Source organism: Bison bison, unplaced genomic scaffold, assembly GCF_000754665.1.
Source record: "Bison bison bison isolate TAMUID 2011002044 unplaced genomic scaffold, Bison_UMD1.0 scf7180017864163, whole genome shotgun sequence".
In the NCBI taxonomy this organism is placed as follows: Eukaryota; Metazoa; Chordata; class Mammalia; order Artiodactyla; family Bovidae; genus Bison; species Bison bison.
The window spans coordinates 8,261,151-8,278,233 of record NW_011494735.1 but is presented as its reverse complement, the minus strand read 5'-3'; the positions used below and the strand labels follow the sequence as shown (position 1 = coordinate 8,278,233).

General features: G+C 41.0%; 1 protein-coding gene across 2 annotated transcripts in view; it reads right to left on the bottom strand.

The window, feature by feature from the left end:
• WIF1 (WNT inhibitory factor 1) overlaps positions 1 to 13,848 on the bottom strand; it is a 92,355-nt gene extending 78,507 nt beyond the window's left edge. For both annotated transcript variants that reach the window (XM_010841580.1, XM_010841581.1), the window contains exons 1-2: positions 13,344 to 13,848; positions 12,654 to 12,793 (exon numbers count right to left, since the gene is read on the bottom strand). In XM_010841580.1, the coding sequence (XP_010839882.1) occupies positions 12,654 to 12,793; positions 13,344 to 13,491 (288 nt within the window). In that variant the 5' untranslated portion in view covers positions 13,492 to 13,848. The remainder of the gene's footprint in view (positions 1 to 12,653; positions 12,794 to 13,343) is intronic.
• Positions 13,849 to 17,083: the final 3,235 nt, after the last annotated feature.

Here is a 17,083-nt window from a genome sequence, read left to right as displayed (position 1 = left end):
ATGATTACGATTGCTTTTTTTTTATTTTTTAAAAAAATATTTATTTATTTGGCTGCACCAGGTCTTAGCTACAGCATGTGGGATCTTTTAGTTGTGGGATGAAAACTGTTAGTTGTGGCACATGGGGATCTAGTTCCCTGACCAGGGCTCAGACTCAAGCCCCCTTGGGAGCCTGGAGTCTTAGCCACTGGACCCCCAGGGCAGTCCCAGAATGTTGAGTCCTGCCCCCAGGCAACAGGTGAGAGGTCTTGTACCAATGCCACAGAAGTGGAGCCCAGAACCAAAGACATTTGAGCCCCTTTGTAACCGTGGCCAAAAGCCAGTGGTCATCACTAATAAGCTTCCCGACTCCAAATTAGGCAAAGATGCCCACTCCAGTAAACACCTTAGGGCACTCTAACCAATCACCTAACACTAACCTTCCGGCAGGGATTTTCTTTGTCTTGAGGCTATAAAAATTGGCTATTAATCCACGAAAACTGTTGACTCTCCCTGCCTATGAGGAGGTCACCCACTGTGCTCATAATACCCCTTTATCTCTGCTCTTCATCCTTAATAAACTCATTTTCTTCTAAAACGCTCTATGTGTGGAAGTTCTTTAGCACTCAGCACTTGGATTGCCCCAAGACATAATGGCCTTTCTGATGCCAGTCTTTACCACCAGCTGATGAATTCCTAGAAGGCAGGTAGATCAATCAAAATTTGTATTCTCAGAACCTAGGCCATGTAAACATTGATAAGTATTGTTTGAATGGCTATTTTTTGGCATGAGGAGATATTCCAAAAATTATCAAAGATCTCTTAAGTATATAAATGTGTACATAAGTGTTCTTAGTTGTGTAGCCTTGGGCAAGGAATTTGACTTTCTTATGCCCTGGTTTCCTCATCTACGTAGTGGACATAAAAATAGTACCTACCCTAAGATTGTTATGAGGATCTGATGAGATAGTATCTGTAAAGTGCTCAGAAAAGCACCCCGTCCAGAGTATGACTTATTAAGTATTGTCTGTTACTATTAACATAGGATAAAAAAGAAAAGATTCTGAGGTGAATCTTTTTAACATTGACAATGAGACAATTCTGGAGGAAGAATTTTTCTGCTTTGATTTAAAAAATATAGAGACATTTCAGTTTATATAAAGATATTACCATTAATATTAAATGATTAAAGATATTTTAATATTAAGGTATAGAATACTAATAGTTCAGAATTTGGAAGGAGTTTAGAGGTAACCCAACAGCTTTTCGTATAGGTATAAGAACTGGTCAAGTGACCTTTCTGCAGGTTCTAGTGTTTCTCCATCTGACCCTTACCAAGTGTCCAGCATCATTTCTTCATCTCCTCTCTTCCAGAACCCCCAATATTCTCCCTTCCACTCATCTAGCCTCAGTCTCAGGTACCATTAGCCTTGCCCACAATGCATTTTCACAACTTTTTTTTGCCTCTGCCTGTGATATCTTCCTTCCTGTGCCTTGCTCCCATCTCAGAGGATTTAACCCCTCATGCACATTCTTCAAGCCCCACTTTGATTATTAGATCTTCTCTAGTGAAGCCTTCCCCTACTTCCTCAGCCAAAGCTAGCTGCTTCCTCCTCTGTGTTCCCAGAGCTCGCTCTGTGTTCATATACCTATTTAGCATGAATCAGAGTAAGGACAGGACTTCCCAAGTGGCTCAGGGGTAAAGAACTCATCTGCCAGTGCAGTAGATGGAAGAGACATGGGTTTGATCCCTGGGTTGGGAAGATCCCCTAGAGAAGGAAATGGCAACCTACTCCAGTATTCTTGCCTGGAGAATCCCATGGACAGAGAGGAGCCTGGTGGGCTACAGTCCATGGGGCTGGAGAGAGTCGGATATGACTGAGCAGTTACACACTGGAGTGCAAGGACTCTAGATCCCACCTGTCTAGGTTTAAATCCCAGTTCTGTCACCCTTCACTTGTTCCTCCTTTGCTCTTCTCAGTTGTTTTCTCTCTCAAATGGGAACAATAATGTATTCAGTCATTCAACAGTTCATTATTGATTCCCTATTGTGTGTCCGGAGAAGGCAATGGCAACCCACTCCAGAACTCTTGCCTGAAAAATCCCATGGATGGAGGAGCCTGGTAGGCTACAGTCCATGGGGTCATAAAGAGTCGGACATGACTGAGCGACTTCACTTTCACTTTTCACTTTCATTCACTGGAGAAGGAAACGGCAACCCACTCCAGTATTGTTGCCTGGAGAATCCCAAGAACAGGAGCCTGGCGGGCTGCCATCTGTGGGGTTGCACAGAGTTGGACACGACTGACGTGACTTAGCAGCAGCAGCATTGTGTGTTAGGAGCTGTTCCAGGACCTAGAATTGTATGGCAAATAGGTCAAAGTCCTTGCTGTCATGAACATTGATGGGGAGAGTCAAATAATTAAAAATGAACAGTGGTTTGGCCAAAAAGTTTGTTTGGGTTTTCCATAACGCTATATAGAAACACCCGGCTCAGAGGCATCCCCCATTCTGCTGACAGGATGATCTAAATTCTAACTCTGCCTCTGTCATACTCCAGTGGGTTAGTCACTAAGTCGTGGCTGACCCTTGCGACCCCATGGACTGAAGCCTGCCAGGCTCCTCTGTACATGGGATTCTCCAGGCAAGAAAACAGGAGTGGGTTGTCATTTCTTTCTCCAGGGGATCTTCCCAACCCAGGAATCTAATTGGTGTCTCCTGCATTGCAGGCAGATTCTATTGTACTCAGTTTCATACTTTTTCATGGATTGACTCAACATTACCTATAGAGTAAGTTTCAGGTGCCTTGACATGAAGGATGTTGTGGAGACCTAGCCCCTGCCTTCCTCTCCACTGCCTACCTTGCACATACACTCCAGCCACACCAAAGTACTAGTTCCCCAGATAATGTATGCCTGGTCTCTATGCCTTGCTTTACGTTGTCTCCTTTCCCTGAAAATCATCCCCTCTTCCACATTTGTGCTTGTCCAGTTCAGACTCAGGGCCAGAGTTCTTTCTCCTGTGTGCTCTCATTCTAACCTGGGAATGCTTCAGTACTTCTACAACACTGCTGCTGCTGCTGCTAAGTTGTTTCAGTCGTGTCCGACTCTGTGCGACCCCATAGACGGCAGCCCACCAGGCTCCCCCGTCCCTGGGATCCTCCAGGCAAGAATACTGGAGTGGGTTGCCATTTCCTTCTCCAATGCATGAAAGTGAAAAGTGAAAGTGAAGTTTCTCGGTCGTGTCCGACCCTTAGTGACCCCATGGACTGCAGCCTTCCAGGCTCCTCCGTCCATGGGACTTTCTAGGCAGGAGTACTGGAGTGGGTTGCCATTGCCTTCTCCGGCTTCTACAACACTACTTACCAGGAATTCTTAAAATGATCTGTCTCCATATAGCTGCCTCTCTTGTTGGCTTCTAGTTTTCTCAAGGGCAGGGATTGGGTTCTTTTGGTTTTTTTGTCTTTGTTGTTTTATTCTGATTGTCTTTTTAGTTTTTTTTTTTTTTTTAAAGAAACATTTACTTTTAATTGAAGGATAACTGCTTTACAATATTGTGTTGGTTTCTGCCATACATCAACATGAACCAGCCATATGGGACTGGGTTCTTGATTATGTTTTGTACCCAAGGCATGATCTGAGTTCTGGCCAAGAGCAGCTAAGCAGGGACTGGGTTCATGTCCTTTATCTCACTGTCAGCTAAGAATTCACTCCCTAAATATGTCGCTTTGTCCCAGGCCCACAACACACTGCTGCCTGGGAGATTTGTTCAGGTGAATAGGTTTCAAAAATGCCTGATAATTTCCAAGTGTCTTTCATCAGATTCATCCATAAAATCTAAAAAGAAGATAAAATGTATCTCTCAGAGGCAGAGACATTTGTTCCTTGATCCTAGAGTTTTAACTCATAGGTTTTGAAAGAAAATCGAATACTTGAAGAAGCAGGCATAGTTTGAATTCATCCATTTACACTGTTCAACTTCTTATCATTTCAACTGCAAGATCACCTTCCAAGTATAATTCCTATTATCTTTATCATACTTTTTCTTGATACTTGGAAAGTTTTTCTTAATAATTAGAAATGTAATATAAGAGTTGAGAATGCTAAGTCAATTCCTCTTTGAACATTATTTTCTTTACTTAAGCACCCTTCTACAGTAAGTGCAAAGCTCTAGATTCCATCAGCAAATTGTTTTCCTATGCACTCACATAAAGTGATTTTTTTTTATATATAAAGTGGTTTTCTTTAATAGTTCTATGCTCTAATCACCTAAAAAAATTTAACCTGGAGCTGAGACTAATCATCACAAACTTTCAAAAGTTTAGTAAGAAAAACAAGAGCTAAATTATAGTTGTAGAAAAGCCATTGTCACATAATCTAAAATATGACATAAATTAATTTATCTACGAAACATGCAGACACAGAGGTTGCAAACATGAAACCACAGGCTTGTGGTTGCCAAGGGGGAGAGGGTTTGGGGAAGGGATGTTTTAGGAGTTTGGGATTCACAAATGCAAACTATTATGTATAGAAATGATAAACAACGAGGCCCTACTATATAGCACAGGGAACTATATTTCATATCTGTGATAAACCATAAATGAAAATGAAAAAGAATGTGTGTATATCTATGTATATGTATATCTGAGTCACTTTGCTGTACAGCAGAAATTAATACAACACTGTAAATCAACTATACTCAAATAAATTTTAAAAAAGAAAAGCCACTGTCTACTTAACAGAGAAACCAGATTTACTTAATATGTCCCTGGGACAAAGCTGCAAAATGTTTGAGTCCATTCTGTTCATGGTAGAAAAGAGAGAAACCTCCTTAAATTGTTTGTACCTTCTTCTCCCCCAAAACCCTTGTCCATTGTTTGACCTTGACATCTCCTTTACTGAATTTCCATAACCTCTCAGATAAGATACAAGGTCCACTGTGATCACCTAAAAGATGCCTTCCCCTTTAAGACCTCCACGCCCTTGAACAGCCTGAGCTCTTCACTTGAAAAGCACTTTCTTCTCTTGCTGGTCTGGTGAAAGCTTACTTATCCTGCAGGAATTAATTCGGAAGTCACCTGCTCAGCTCCTGGCTCCCTTCCTCCTCCAGACAGGGAAAGGGGTGGCCTTCTTTGTGCTCTCAGCCAGCCCTAGACTTTCTAACCTCATTTGCCTGGGTGTGATGGATGTTTGTTTCCTAGACTATGGGCTCCCTGAGGGCAGGGACCATGTTTACTCCTCTTTGTATGCTCCAGTGACTGACTGAGTGTCCGTATCTGTTCACTGACTGAGTGCCAGCAGCAGAGAGAAACACTGCATGGGAGAACAACTCCTCATCCACGAAGTGTTCAAGGGAATGTAACCAAGTTCATCCCAGGCTGGCAAATGGAGAAAGCTGGCTAAAAAACTGCAGCAAAAGAAGCCCTGATCTGATAATACTTCTTCCAGAGATGTGGCTGAAAGATGAAGAGCATTTTCACTACATTCTTGTTAGGGGAAACACTGACAGAAACTTATCCACCCCGGTTAGGCACCATAGTAACTATCTGCATGAGTCATCTTATAACAGGAGGTCTGGTAAGGAACATGGAACTAACAAGCCACCACCAACCGGAAGAATTTGGGAAAGGTCAAAAGGAGACGCCACATGTCCTACCAACTTCCCAGAACCCTCCTCGCTGGAATCCCTCTTGGCTGAGCAAGGCATGGGGCATGAGAAAGAACCCTCAGTCAGAATGACTGGCTAGAGAAAACCCAGAAACTAATCCCATCACCATAAAACCCAAGACAGTGAGCCATATGGCAGAGCAGTCCTCCTGGGTTCCCTTACCCTACTGCTCTCCACCTAGGCACCCCTTCCCAGTAGTCTCTTGCTTTGACAGCAAGTGTTTCCTTGGAGACAATTCATTTCAGAGTGTTAGACGAAAGTCCACTCTCGGGCTATGGAAGGTGTCTCCCTTCCTGTACGCTCTTCAATCCTCAAATTCTTTCCTTACAACACTCATCCTACTCATCAGGGACATTTAAGTTAAATGAGTTTAATCCAAAACAACTATGCTGAGACCTAAATGTTAAAGAATGCTGTGTAACATATATTCAATAAAGTCTTGATTTAAAAAAAAAATGCTTTATCGAACATCATTTCTTTCCACCTCACCACAACAAGTTAAAAGATTTCTATTGGTGCAAACATTTAAAAGTCAGGAATAAACATAGAGGATAACAGCAAAGGGTTTGTTTATGTATGTTGACACCACTGTGTGAGGAAGACCCAGCAGGGTTTACATTTATGCCATATAAATCGCTCTAGAACCAGATGAGGCTTACAAGGTACCTTGCAACTCATCTCCTCTAAGCTATAAAGTCTCTCTTTTTTTTCCCTGGCAAAAGTTTGAGAAACTTACTGCTGTTTTCTATCAGTGGATACAACAGATGGCTGGCACATGCCTGCTTGCTTAATGAAATGGGCCCTCTGCAGAATTACTCTTTGATCCCTGGTGGCACGTCCACAACACCACAATGCAAAATACCACAACGCAGCAGAATCTAAACACTAAAGGTTTAAAGTTGTGCTTTTGATATGAGTACCTTCTTTTTTAAAAGAAGAAATCATGCCCACAGTATGTAAACGTTTCCACATTCTCACTTGGAAACCATGAAACAGGGATCAAAAATCGAGGCATTTCCTTCATTTGGTGACATAAAACCACTGCAAACTCCAAGGGTGCAAAGGGATAAACTACTTGGGTTGTAACCACCAACACAATCATAACTCCATCAGGAAAAAAATGTGGACGGTACACATTGAAGGATTTAACTAATGACAATAAGCACTACCATAACTTCAGAGTTGGGAGGAGGTGTTTAAGGGCATTTGGCAGTTGCTTTGAAGAGCGAGAGGAAGTATTTAAATGAAAATTCACTCTCTATTGTTTTTCTTTGATTTTGGTCAAGAGGAGAAAGGAAGGAAAATACCATTTTAATACAGGTCTTCTTAACACAACCAGTCCAAGGGGAAATTTGAGACTTGGAATTGCAACCAAATTAAGGGGCCCAGTGTTACATCATATCAACCACCATACTGCAAAACAAGCTCTCTAGGGGATGATCCAGTTGATTTTATAGATACCTGTCAGTAGAGTGATCCTATTAAAAAAAAAAAACCTAGCAAAAATGTGAGTCAGTTGTCAGGAAAATGGTCTGTTTCTGACTTTTTTTTCCCCCTCAATGGTACTTTCTTCATTTTAAATCTGAGTTTGGATACAAATACACATATACAGGCTTTCCAGGTGGCACAGAGGTAAAGAATCTGCTTGCCAATAAAGGAGACACAGGTTTGATCTCTATGTCAGGAAAATCTCCTGGAGAAGGAAATGGCAACCTGCTCCAGTATTCTTGCCTGGAAGATCCCATGGACAGAGGAGCCTGGTGGGCTATAGTCCATGAGATTGCAAAGATACACATTATGCATGCACGTGCATTACATTACACACTATTATATATAAAATAAAAAACAAGGACCTACTGTATAGCACAGGGAACTATATTCAATAGTTTGTAATCTATAATAGAAAAGAATCTTCAAAAAATATATATACATGTATAACTGAACCATCTAAAAAATAATATATATATGTATAACTGAACCACCTTGCTGTACATATAAAATAACACAACATTCTATAATAAAACAACAATGCTTCACTTAAAAACAACCAAAAAAGGCTAAATTTGGGTGCTAACTGGAATCATTTACAAAGACACAACAATCTAGGCAAAAGTCTCAGTCTTTCCTTATAGTTGGCTTTGTATTATTGCTATTCTGGAAGTTTTCAGTAATTCAAGAAGTTTTTTTAATTGTAGAGAGCTAATAAAAGTTATGAACACGTTTATATTTAACCTTACATTTTGGAAGATATTTCACTTTATACACTGTATCTTCAGCATATCTACTATTTTCTATTTTCAATGACCACACACTGAACAAAGAAGCATGTTCCTGCAGTTTAACCCAATAAAGTAAATTTTCCACACCATACACATGTCCACCCATTTGCCCAGGGCAGCAGGTAAAATGTTCTTCCTTTCCTGTATCCACAGCAATGTTCTAAACTTTTGTTTTTAAACATCCTAAAACTGAGAAAAATGAATATATATATATATATTAGTGACTTCTAGAGGTTGCAAGAATTATGACCACTATACATGACTACTATACCAGGCTTTCCTGGTGACTCAGTGGTAAAGAGCCTGCTTGCAATGTAGGAGAAGCGGCAGGAACCTCCGGTTCAATTCCTGGGTTGGGAAGATCCCCTGGAGAAGGAAATGGCAACCAACTCCTGTGTTCTTGCCTGGGAAATCCCATGGATAGCCCTTGGGTTTTTAAGAGTCGGACACGACTCAACAACTAAACAACAACGATACATGACATAAAGCTTTCTCTAAGATCTGGACCTGTTGGTACAGATCATCAGAGCTTGCTTAATAATTCAGGTGATGGACTTAAAGTTAACATTGGCCCATTATCTTCATCCAGAAGATTTCTCTTCCATAGACACCAATTTCATTCCAACCCTTGCCAAACATCACAAAGTACAGGCATTTGGTCGTAAGAAGATAGGAAAACTAGCATAGATGGCTCAGCATAAATTCATCATCACTGCTACCAGAAGCCAGCAGAAAAAGGGATGCCCTATTAACTAGGGACCAGAGTCACAGTACCTTAGCATCCTTCTGCAAGTGATAGAATATAGTAAAGTGATTAAGATCAAGTCTATATAATCTTTACAAACAAAGATCTATTTATATGATTTCTAGAAATAAAATATTTGGCCTGACACCAAATTTCTTCATATGGAAATCAAGAGTGGTGTCTCAGTATTAGAATTCAGATTTGTCTAACAAAACTTCTCATTAAAGTTTTATTTGAAAGCCTTTTGGTTTAGAAAGGGTTATTTTCCAAATAAAATGTTTAATTAATGTGTAGTGTAGAAAACCAAAATAGTTGCTCTTGGCCTCTACTTGTCTCAAATTTAGGGAAAAATTAGAATAAAGAATGCCTTATTGAAAAATATCAACTATTAAAAGTTATATACAGTAATAAAGACTATTTTCCCTTTAATTATCCCAATCTTTTAAGCTTAAGCCTCTTTAGTAGAAATTCTCTAATCTAAAAGCCTTGAGAAGGTGCACGTCAGAAAATGAATGAATATTTTAAATGGGCAATCAAGTAGAGACAGAATTTTTAAGAGAGAGGAAGAGGTCAAGGAATCTGATTTCAGGCAGGAAAGTTTAGCAAAGCAGACTTTTGAAGATTTCACAAAAAAATAGTCAGTGAGGACTATACATAAGCAAATTCTTTGGGATCCATAGGTTAAGATCAGCCATTTTACCATTTTGTTGAGTGATCTGCAGTGCAAAAATGAAACTGGATAAAAATATAAGTAAACTATTTATAATACAGTACATCATCCAGTTTTAGATTCTGAAGTATAACTTTTTACATACGTTTAATGTAAAATAATTTTTAAAATTACAAATCAAAACACATTCACTGTGGAAAAACCAAAACATAGATAAACCAAAACATAGAAAACCAAAACCAAAAGGTAGATATAACTAATGTTAACACCTTGGAGGATTAGACATTTATCAGACATGTTTTCCTATAACTGTCCATATATTCTGTAATGAAACTAAACAGAATATACTATTATAGGCTATTGCATAATTTGTCATGAACATCTTTCCATGGCATTGAGTAGATATCTAGATATTTTTATTAATGCTTCTTGCCATTATCAGAGACTTCTAGGTTGCCCATTTTTTTCCTTTGATTAATAGCATGACCACGAACAGGCTGGCACCAAAAACTTTATTCGTATCCATGATTATTTTCTCAAGATGAATCTCTGGGAGTAAAATATCCTAGTCAAATGATCCATGTCAATTCTTTTGCCATCAGAGTCAAATTGCCCTACAGAAAAGCTAACATGCATCAGAAAAAAATCAGTAAGGATAATCCTCCACAAACTAAAAATACTTTTAAAAACTTGACCAATGTAGTGTGAGAATACGAATCTCACTGTAATTTTTATTTGCATTTGTTTGGAGTCAAACATGAAAGTCATTTTAAATGGCCCCAAGAATAGCATGGGTTAGTGAACAAATACTTTATTGGAAGTAGATAACACCTACTGGATCTTCAATCCTAAAATTTTTAATTTTCCATGGTTACTGAAACATTTAATATTTAAGATTAAATTTTCATTAATAAGCTATGTGTCTTGCTTGTGCTGAAATCCCTAAATGTTTGACATTTTGAATGAAATTATTAGATAATGGAAGGAACTCTTCATTTTTCCATGTAGATGCTTTGATGTGGTTTGGATTTAGCCAAAGTTGCCTTTCTAAAGTCTTAGAGTATTTTTTGGTATTGAAGTCATATTTTTTCCATATTCAAAATTTCCATGCATTTCAAAAATTATGGTGCTGGAATCACAGAACTTTATTGGCATTAGTCACATCTAAATAATATTTTAAAACATCTTGCTGTTTGGCATCATGTAGATCCTTTCCCCTTTCTCAGTATCCCCCACTCCTCCAAAAAGGAAACATAACAGATTTCACACAGTTACCTGTGGTAACCAATCTGGAGCAAACTGAACTGAGGTGCTAACATTGGCCAGCATAATCCACAAGAGGAATCAACAACTAAACCAGAGAGAAAAAGACTCTCGAAGCTTCATCTACATGCCAGTTCCACCACCCTCTCTAATCCTCTACAAGAAATATTCCTCAGATTCTTGGATATGCAATCCATTTTGTACTCAACAATATGCCAACGTTTGCAAAGGGGAGAGAGCATGGAATTTAAGCCTTTGCTTCAAGTTCCATTCTTCGGAAGACAAACTCATAGGAAAAATAAATAGATTGATAAACCAATCAAATCAACTAGCCAGAGCTACTAATATTTTCTACTTTGCCTGAAGTTACTGAACACTGTCAGCTAGGGAGGGGTGCAAGTCAAACTAACGGTTCTTTGCTGTTGTTTGGTCACTAAGTTGTGTCCGACTCTTTTTTTGACCCCCATAGACTGTAGCCTGCCAGGCTCCTCTGTTCATGGGATTTCCTAGGCAAGGATACTTGAATGGGTTACCATTTTCTCCTCCAGGGGGTCTTCCCAGCCCAGGGATCAAACCCTTGTATCCCACGTTGACAGGTAAGTTTCTTACCACTGACACACAAGGGAAGTCCCTAATGGTTCTTACAAATCTATAGAAGTATAAATAAAGAAAATGTTCCTTTTTAAAATCACAGAATCAATATTGATCCCAGCTGACAAGTGGTCAAACACAATAGATTCAGGTGAAAAATAAAAGGTGACAATAAAAGGCCATTCGTTGATTTATCACTGGGTTTCACAATAATTCAAGATTAGCTGTCCATAAAGTATCTATGAAGAGGAAACTGTAGCGGGGGAAGGAAGGAATACCCTCCTCAGAGAGCAGTAGGAGCTTCAGTGAGCTTATCTGCAAAATGGGGGTATTAGAATAGATGACCCTCCTGTTAGGAACTCTGGTGGACCCAAAACATCTATTCCTGTATGACAATGGAAGTGTTAAAGGATCTAGAGTTGAAAGGAAAAACGAGAGAACAGACCTGTGGAAAAGGCAGCTTAAATAATCATGCCTATACTACAGCAGGTAATTAGAGAGAACCAAAGTGGTGTCTCAATTCAAAGTAACTACTTTTTATGAAGTGTTTTCTGGATCACATTCTTTATGAAAATAGCCATTTAAGCAGCTTTAGAATAAAAAGACCTAAAATGTGATTTTAATTACAATGATTTTCGTAAGTAGACACATTTTACCCACTAATGAGCAGAAGAATTTATTAACTTACCATTTGTCCTCTAGAGTAAATTCTCCAATTGAACAAAAGAAATTAAGCTTACATTTTATCTTCCCTTTCTTTTCCAAAATACAGGTCATTTAATACTGAAACATAAAAAAAGATGCTAATATGCTAAGAAATAAAAGGAATGCTTCTTCATAAAAATACAGTGTAGTTTTCTTTTTCATGTGAAGGTATTAAAAAACCAATAGCTTCCAATATTTTACAAACATTCTTCTATGACACTTTGAGTCTGTGAACTTGTACCAGAAATATATAGTGTTATCATTAGTGAGTAACACTCAATATGTCATTTTTTCAAAGGCACAATATCAAAAGTACTTACAGACTTTAAAAATTGTTTTAAAGTGTAAACAATGTCATAGGTGGTTGGTTGGTATATATCGATACTATGGGGAAAAGAGACTTTTAAGTATTATGTTAAATTTTAAAGTCAATGAGCACAGAAAAAAGTCATGCTGCTATTTGAGGTCATTATATTTCCAGCAGTCTGAAGACACTGAGACTTATCAAAATAGTGATCTTAGGCACTTTGCCTAGCTCTTTCTTTTGGGAATCTTCAATTTATGTGACATATTTAAATAAATGGGAGTTAACTCTTTATTTGCTTTGGAGATCAGATGAGAAATCACTCTTGAAAATTGTAAAAAAGAAAAATGTAGCCGACTACATGTTATATCGCCTTATTTCTATCTGCCATCAGGTGCTGGAAATATTATAGGGTGATTTTCTCCAGCCTTTCTGGTTAACAGGACTCACCTGCCCTGCAGCTTGCCAGGTGAAATTCATAGAATGGATATTGACAGGAATAGCTGGCATTCTCTGCTGTGCTCTTCTGAAATCATGGGTAAAGGGGGCCATTTTCCCCTCTGAAACAATCAAGATATCTTCTTCAAGTCCTGGTTTAAAAACACACACACAAAAAAAATAAAGCTATCAAACTAGCTGAACTTAGAAGAATCCAAATCAGAACTTGCGTGCCAAAAGAACACCGAAGAATTAGTAATGGGTCATTTCTTTTCACAAAGCACCTGCCTTCAAGTACCAATTAATCTTCCTGTGAATGATAAGAATGATGGCAAAGACATGCTTTCAGTGAAACGGAGTGAACTGTGGAGTAAACTGGTGCCAACACATGCTCGGTCCACTGAAAAACGCTGGATTGTAGAAACCAACAACAGCATGATCAGAACATTAGAACAGCTTAGATTTATGGAGAGAAAAGCTTAAACGCTTTTAGATGGAAAAGCGATAGTCCATAGGATCGCAGAGTCCGACACGACTGAAGGGGCTTAGCAAACACGCAACTAACTAAAAAGGGGACAATCTTCCTTGGAAATTAAGTTCTAAAAACATTCTAAATGCATGTATCTCTCCTTTAATAGAAGAGCTGCAGGGCGTGAAGACCCAGGCATTTGGGAAGAAGTAGAAGCTCCCGCGAAACCTTACCTATGAGCACTCTCGCCTGGTGAGCGTCGATCCACAGGTACAGGCTTTCCTCCGGCTGCTGCCCGACCTCCGCTCGCAACACCAGCAGGCACGGGAGGATGCTCCAGAGCCAGAGCGCGCCGGCAGGGAAGGCGCTTTTCCGGGCCATGCTACTCCGGACCTCCTGGATCGTGGTTCTCGCAGCTGAAACTCCTCCCGCACCTACCCAACCTGCCGCCCTTAAGTTGTCTCCCAGCCGGAGCAGTTCCCCGCGTAGACGGCTGGGCGTGTAGCCTCTTGGCTCTGGTACGAGTGAGCCTGGGTGTGCTGGAGGAGTAGGAGGAGGAGGGAGAAGAACTGGAGAGAGCGGGACAAGGGAACGGGGAGCAGGTGGGGGAGGAGGGAGCGGAGGCGCAAGACTGGCAAAGCAGGAGATGCCAGCCCGCCGAAGGAGACACAACGGTCAGAGGGTTAAATATAGCGGGAGAGTTAGAGCAGGAAGGGCAGGCGCAAGTGCGGTGCGAGCAATGAGTGACGGTGCCCAGTCGGTCGCCACTGGGGGGCGCTGGGGGGACGCGCGGGGGTGGGAGGCGCGGAACCCCGGAGACCTAGTCCACCCGCCGTGCGCCGCTTGGGAGCAGACGCGGAAAAGGGCGCTCCAAGGGACCCCTGGGACGTCACTTGCGCTGCCTCTGGCCAGATGAGGCATGAACGGAGGGAAATGCGGTGAATTGACTTATTAAGGCTTGACTGAACCCAGACGATAATAATAATGATAAGTTCCATTGGTACCCCGGTGTTAAATGAAGGCTCATATTCCTCCACTTTTCTCACTGTCCCACTTCTCCCATATTCCGCCCCTGTCATTCTTCACTCTGCAAACACTTGGCGCATTCCCATCTATTTAAAACCCGAGAGTCCACTGTCCAGAAGTGCCCTGGTTGCTGGCGCTGGGGCTGACCAGGGCGTGGGGCTTTCACTCCTCGCTTGTCTGACACTGGGAGAATGCTTTTTACAGCTGGGGACGCTCTTCTCCCTGCTCACCGGCAGCACCCTGAGCTCTGGATGACAGGCTTGCCTAACGTGCTGGGGTCGGGCTCAAAAAGTCATGACTATCTTCATGTTGCTGCTAAGTCACTTCAGTCGTGTCTGACTCTGTGTGACCCCATAGACGGCAGCCCACCAGGCTCCCCCGTCCCTGGGATTCTCCAGGCAAGAACACTGGAGTGGGTTGCCATCTCCTTCTCCAATGCATGAAAGTGAAAAGTGAAAGTGAAGTCACTGAGTCGTGTCCGACCCTCAGCGATTCCATGGACTGTAGCCCACCAGGCTCCTCCGTCCATGGGATTTTCCAGGCAGGAGTACTGGAGTAGGGTGCCACTGCCTTCTCCGACTATCTTCATAGTTGCGAGTATATTGAGAAATTTGGAGGCGTGCCGCGCTGGTACTGAAATCTCAGGCGCTTTAGAGCAAGCCAAGGCTCTGGCCTTGCATACGGGAAGAGTAGTTGGCTGGCAATGGGCTCTGGCCAGCTACACCCATTAAACCCCAGTAGGGATTTAATTTGCCCCCCTGCCAAATTCCTTGGGTGTGTGATGAAAACGGAAGCAAAAGGGGGTTTCTTCTTTTGTTTAACTTAGATTTCAGACTCAGAATAAGGTTGTTTACTTCTCTGTTTTTTGGCATCCAAATGCTGCAACAGATGTCCCAAGGATTGAGCCTATGGGGTTTGGCGTATTGTTTGACTCAATCCCTTGTGGGGAGGGGCTTCCCTGGTGGCTTAATGGTAAAGAATCCGCCTGTCAGTGCAGGAGAGGCATGGGTTCCATTCCTGGGTCAGGAAGATCCTCTGGAGAAGGAAATGGCAACCCACTCCAGTATTCTTGCCTGGGAAATCCCATGGACAGAGGAGCCTGGTGGTCAACAGTCCAGGGGGTCACAAAGAGTCGGACATTACTGAGCACACAGGTACAAGGTGAGAGAACAAACCTGAAGTGGAACAGGTGCATGCATTAAGTATTGGGTCATGAGTTACTAAAGCATATGCATTTCTAATTATGAAATATTTTCAGTGGTACAACTGTTCATCTTCAAAAAGAACAAGTGTTTTGATGAAAGTTTTGCTTTCATTTTAGGTTTGAAGGATTTGTTAACAAAAGAAACCACTGGTCACACAATAAACAATTTCAATATTTAATCGAGGATTAATTGCCTTCATTTCAATTATACAGTCATTAAAAGAAAAGACAAAGATCCTTCTAGTGAAAGCTATGGTTTTTCCAGCAGTCATGTATGGATGTGAGAGTTGGACCATAAAGAAAGCTGAGCACAGAAGAATTGATGCTTTTAAACTGTGGTGTTGGAGAAGACTCTTGAGAGTCCCTTGGACCACAAGGAGATCAAACTAGTCAACCCTAAAGGAAATCAGTCCTGAATATTCACCGAAAGGACTGAAGCTGAAGTTGAAACTCCAGTACTTTGGCCACCTGATGTGAAGAACTGACTCATTGGAAAAGACCCTGATGCTGGGAAAAATTGAAGGCAGGAGAAGGGGAAGACAGAGGATAAGATGGTTGGATGGTATCACTGACTCAATGGACATGAGTTTGAGCAAGCTCTAGGAGTTGGTGCTGGACAGGGAAGCCTGGTGTGCTGCAGTCCATGGGGTAGCAAAGATTTGGATATGGCTGAGCAACTGAACTGAAAAAAGAATAAAGAAAAGTAAAAGCACATATATCACCAAATTGCGCCAACCAACATCCAGGCTTGAACAGCCCTAGGAAGTCCCTCATTAATAGCAATCTGGAGTCCCATTTGGGAAAAGGTCCTGGGCAATGCGTCCACCCCATGGGTGAGACTTCAAATTACAGTTTCCAGGGCTCCCACTTACAATCCTGGGCTACAAACATATCATCAATTTGCACACAAAAGTGCAGCCCTGGTTCTTTTTTAAACTTTTACAGTGCTGTTTGTTTTATCTTGTGAGTCATAGGATTTTGTTAGATCTGGGGTTGGGGTGTGGGGATGCTGGCCAGACCCTCAGGAGCTCAAGAATTCCAGACCCACCTCCTTTTTTTTTAATCTACAGTGCTGCCTGACTTGTGTTTGCAGATAGGCACAGAATCCAGGCAGTGTCCAGGCCAGTCAGAAGCAAGTCAGAACCTGCTCTCCTGCTTCTGAAGCCAAAACAAGACTTCCTCCATTTTAATTTACCTAACAACAAGAAATCTCCAATGGATTTGAACTTCTTAATTGTAAAAGTACTTTAAGAGCTTACTTCTCACAACACTTTTAAATAGGTAGGTGATATTATTATTCCCACGTTACTGATGGAGAAACCAGGCTCAAAAAGGTCCAGTAAGTTAGCTGACTGTGGTTACCCAGTGCTAACTATGGTTACTTACCTGGTCAGTGGTAGAGTCAGGGTTCAAATCCCAGTCACTCTGATTTCAAAGCCTATTCTCTTAACTTAAAGCCTCTTAAAGCCTATACCTCACACTGACAAGTAAATCATGATTAAGTCTGTTTGCAACCAAACCTTCACAGCTGTTCTACCTTTACAATAAAATTCACATCTATTCAAAGATTTCACTGTTTTTTTATTTCAGTGAATATTCATTTATGTAATGCATTCATATACATTCAGCAATACTTAAAGCACTTTAGCATTGTAATGCCGATTGTTCCCCAAAGATAATAATTTCACAACACAGTAGACATTTTCTTTACTCCAGAAAGGTGCAGTTTTAGTTGAAAGTATT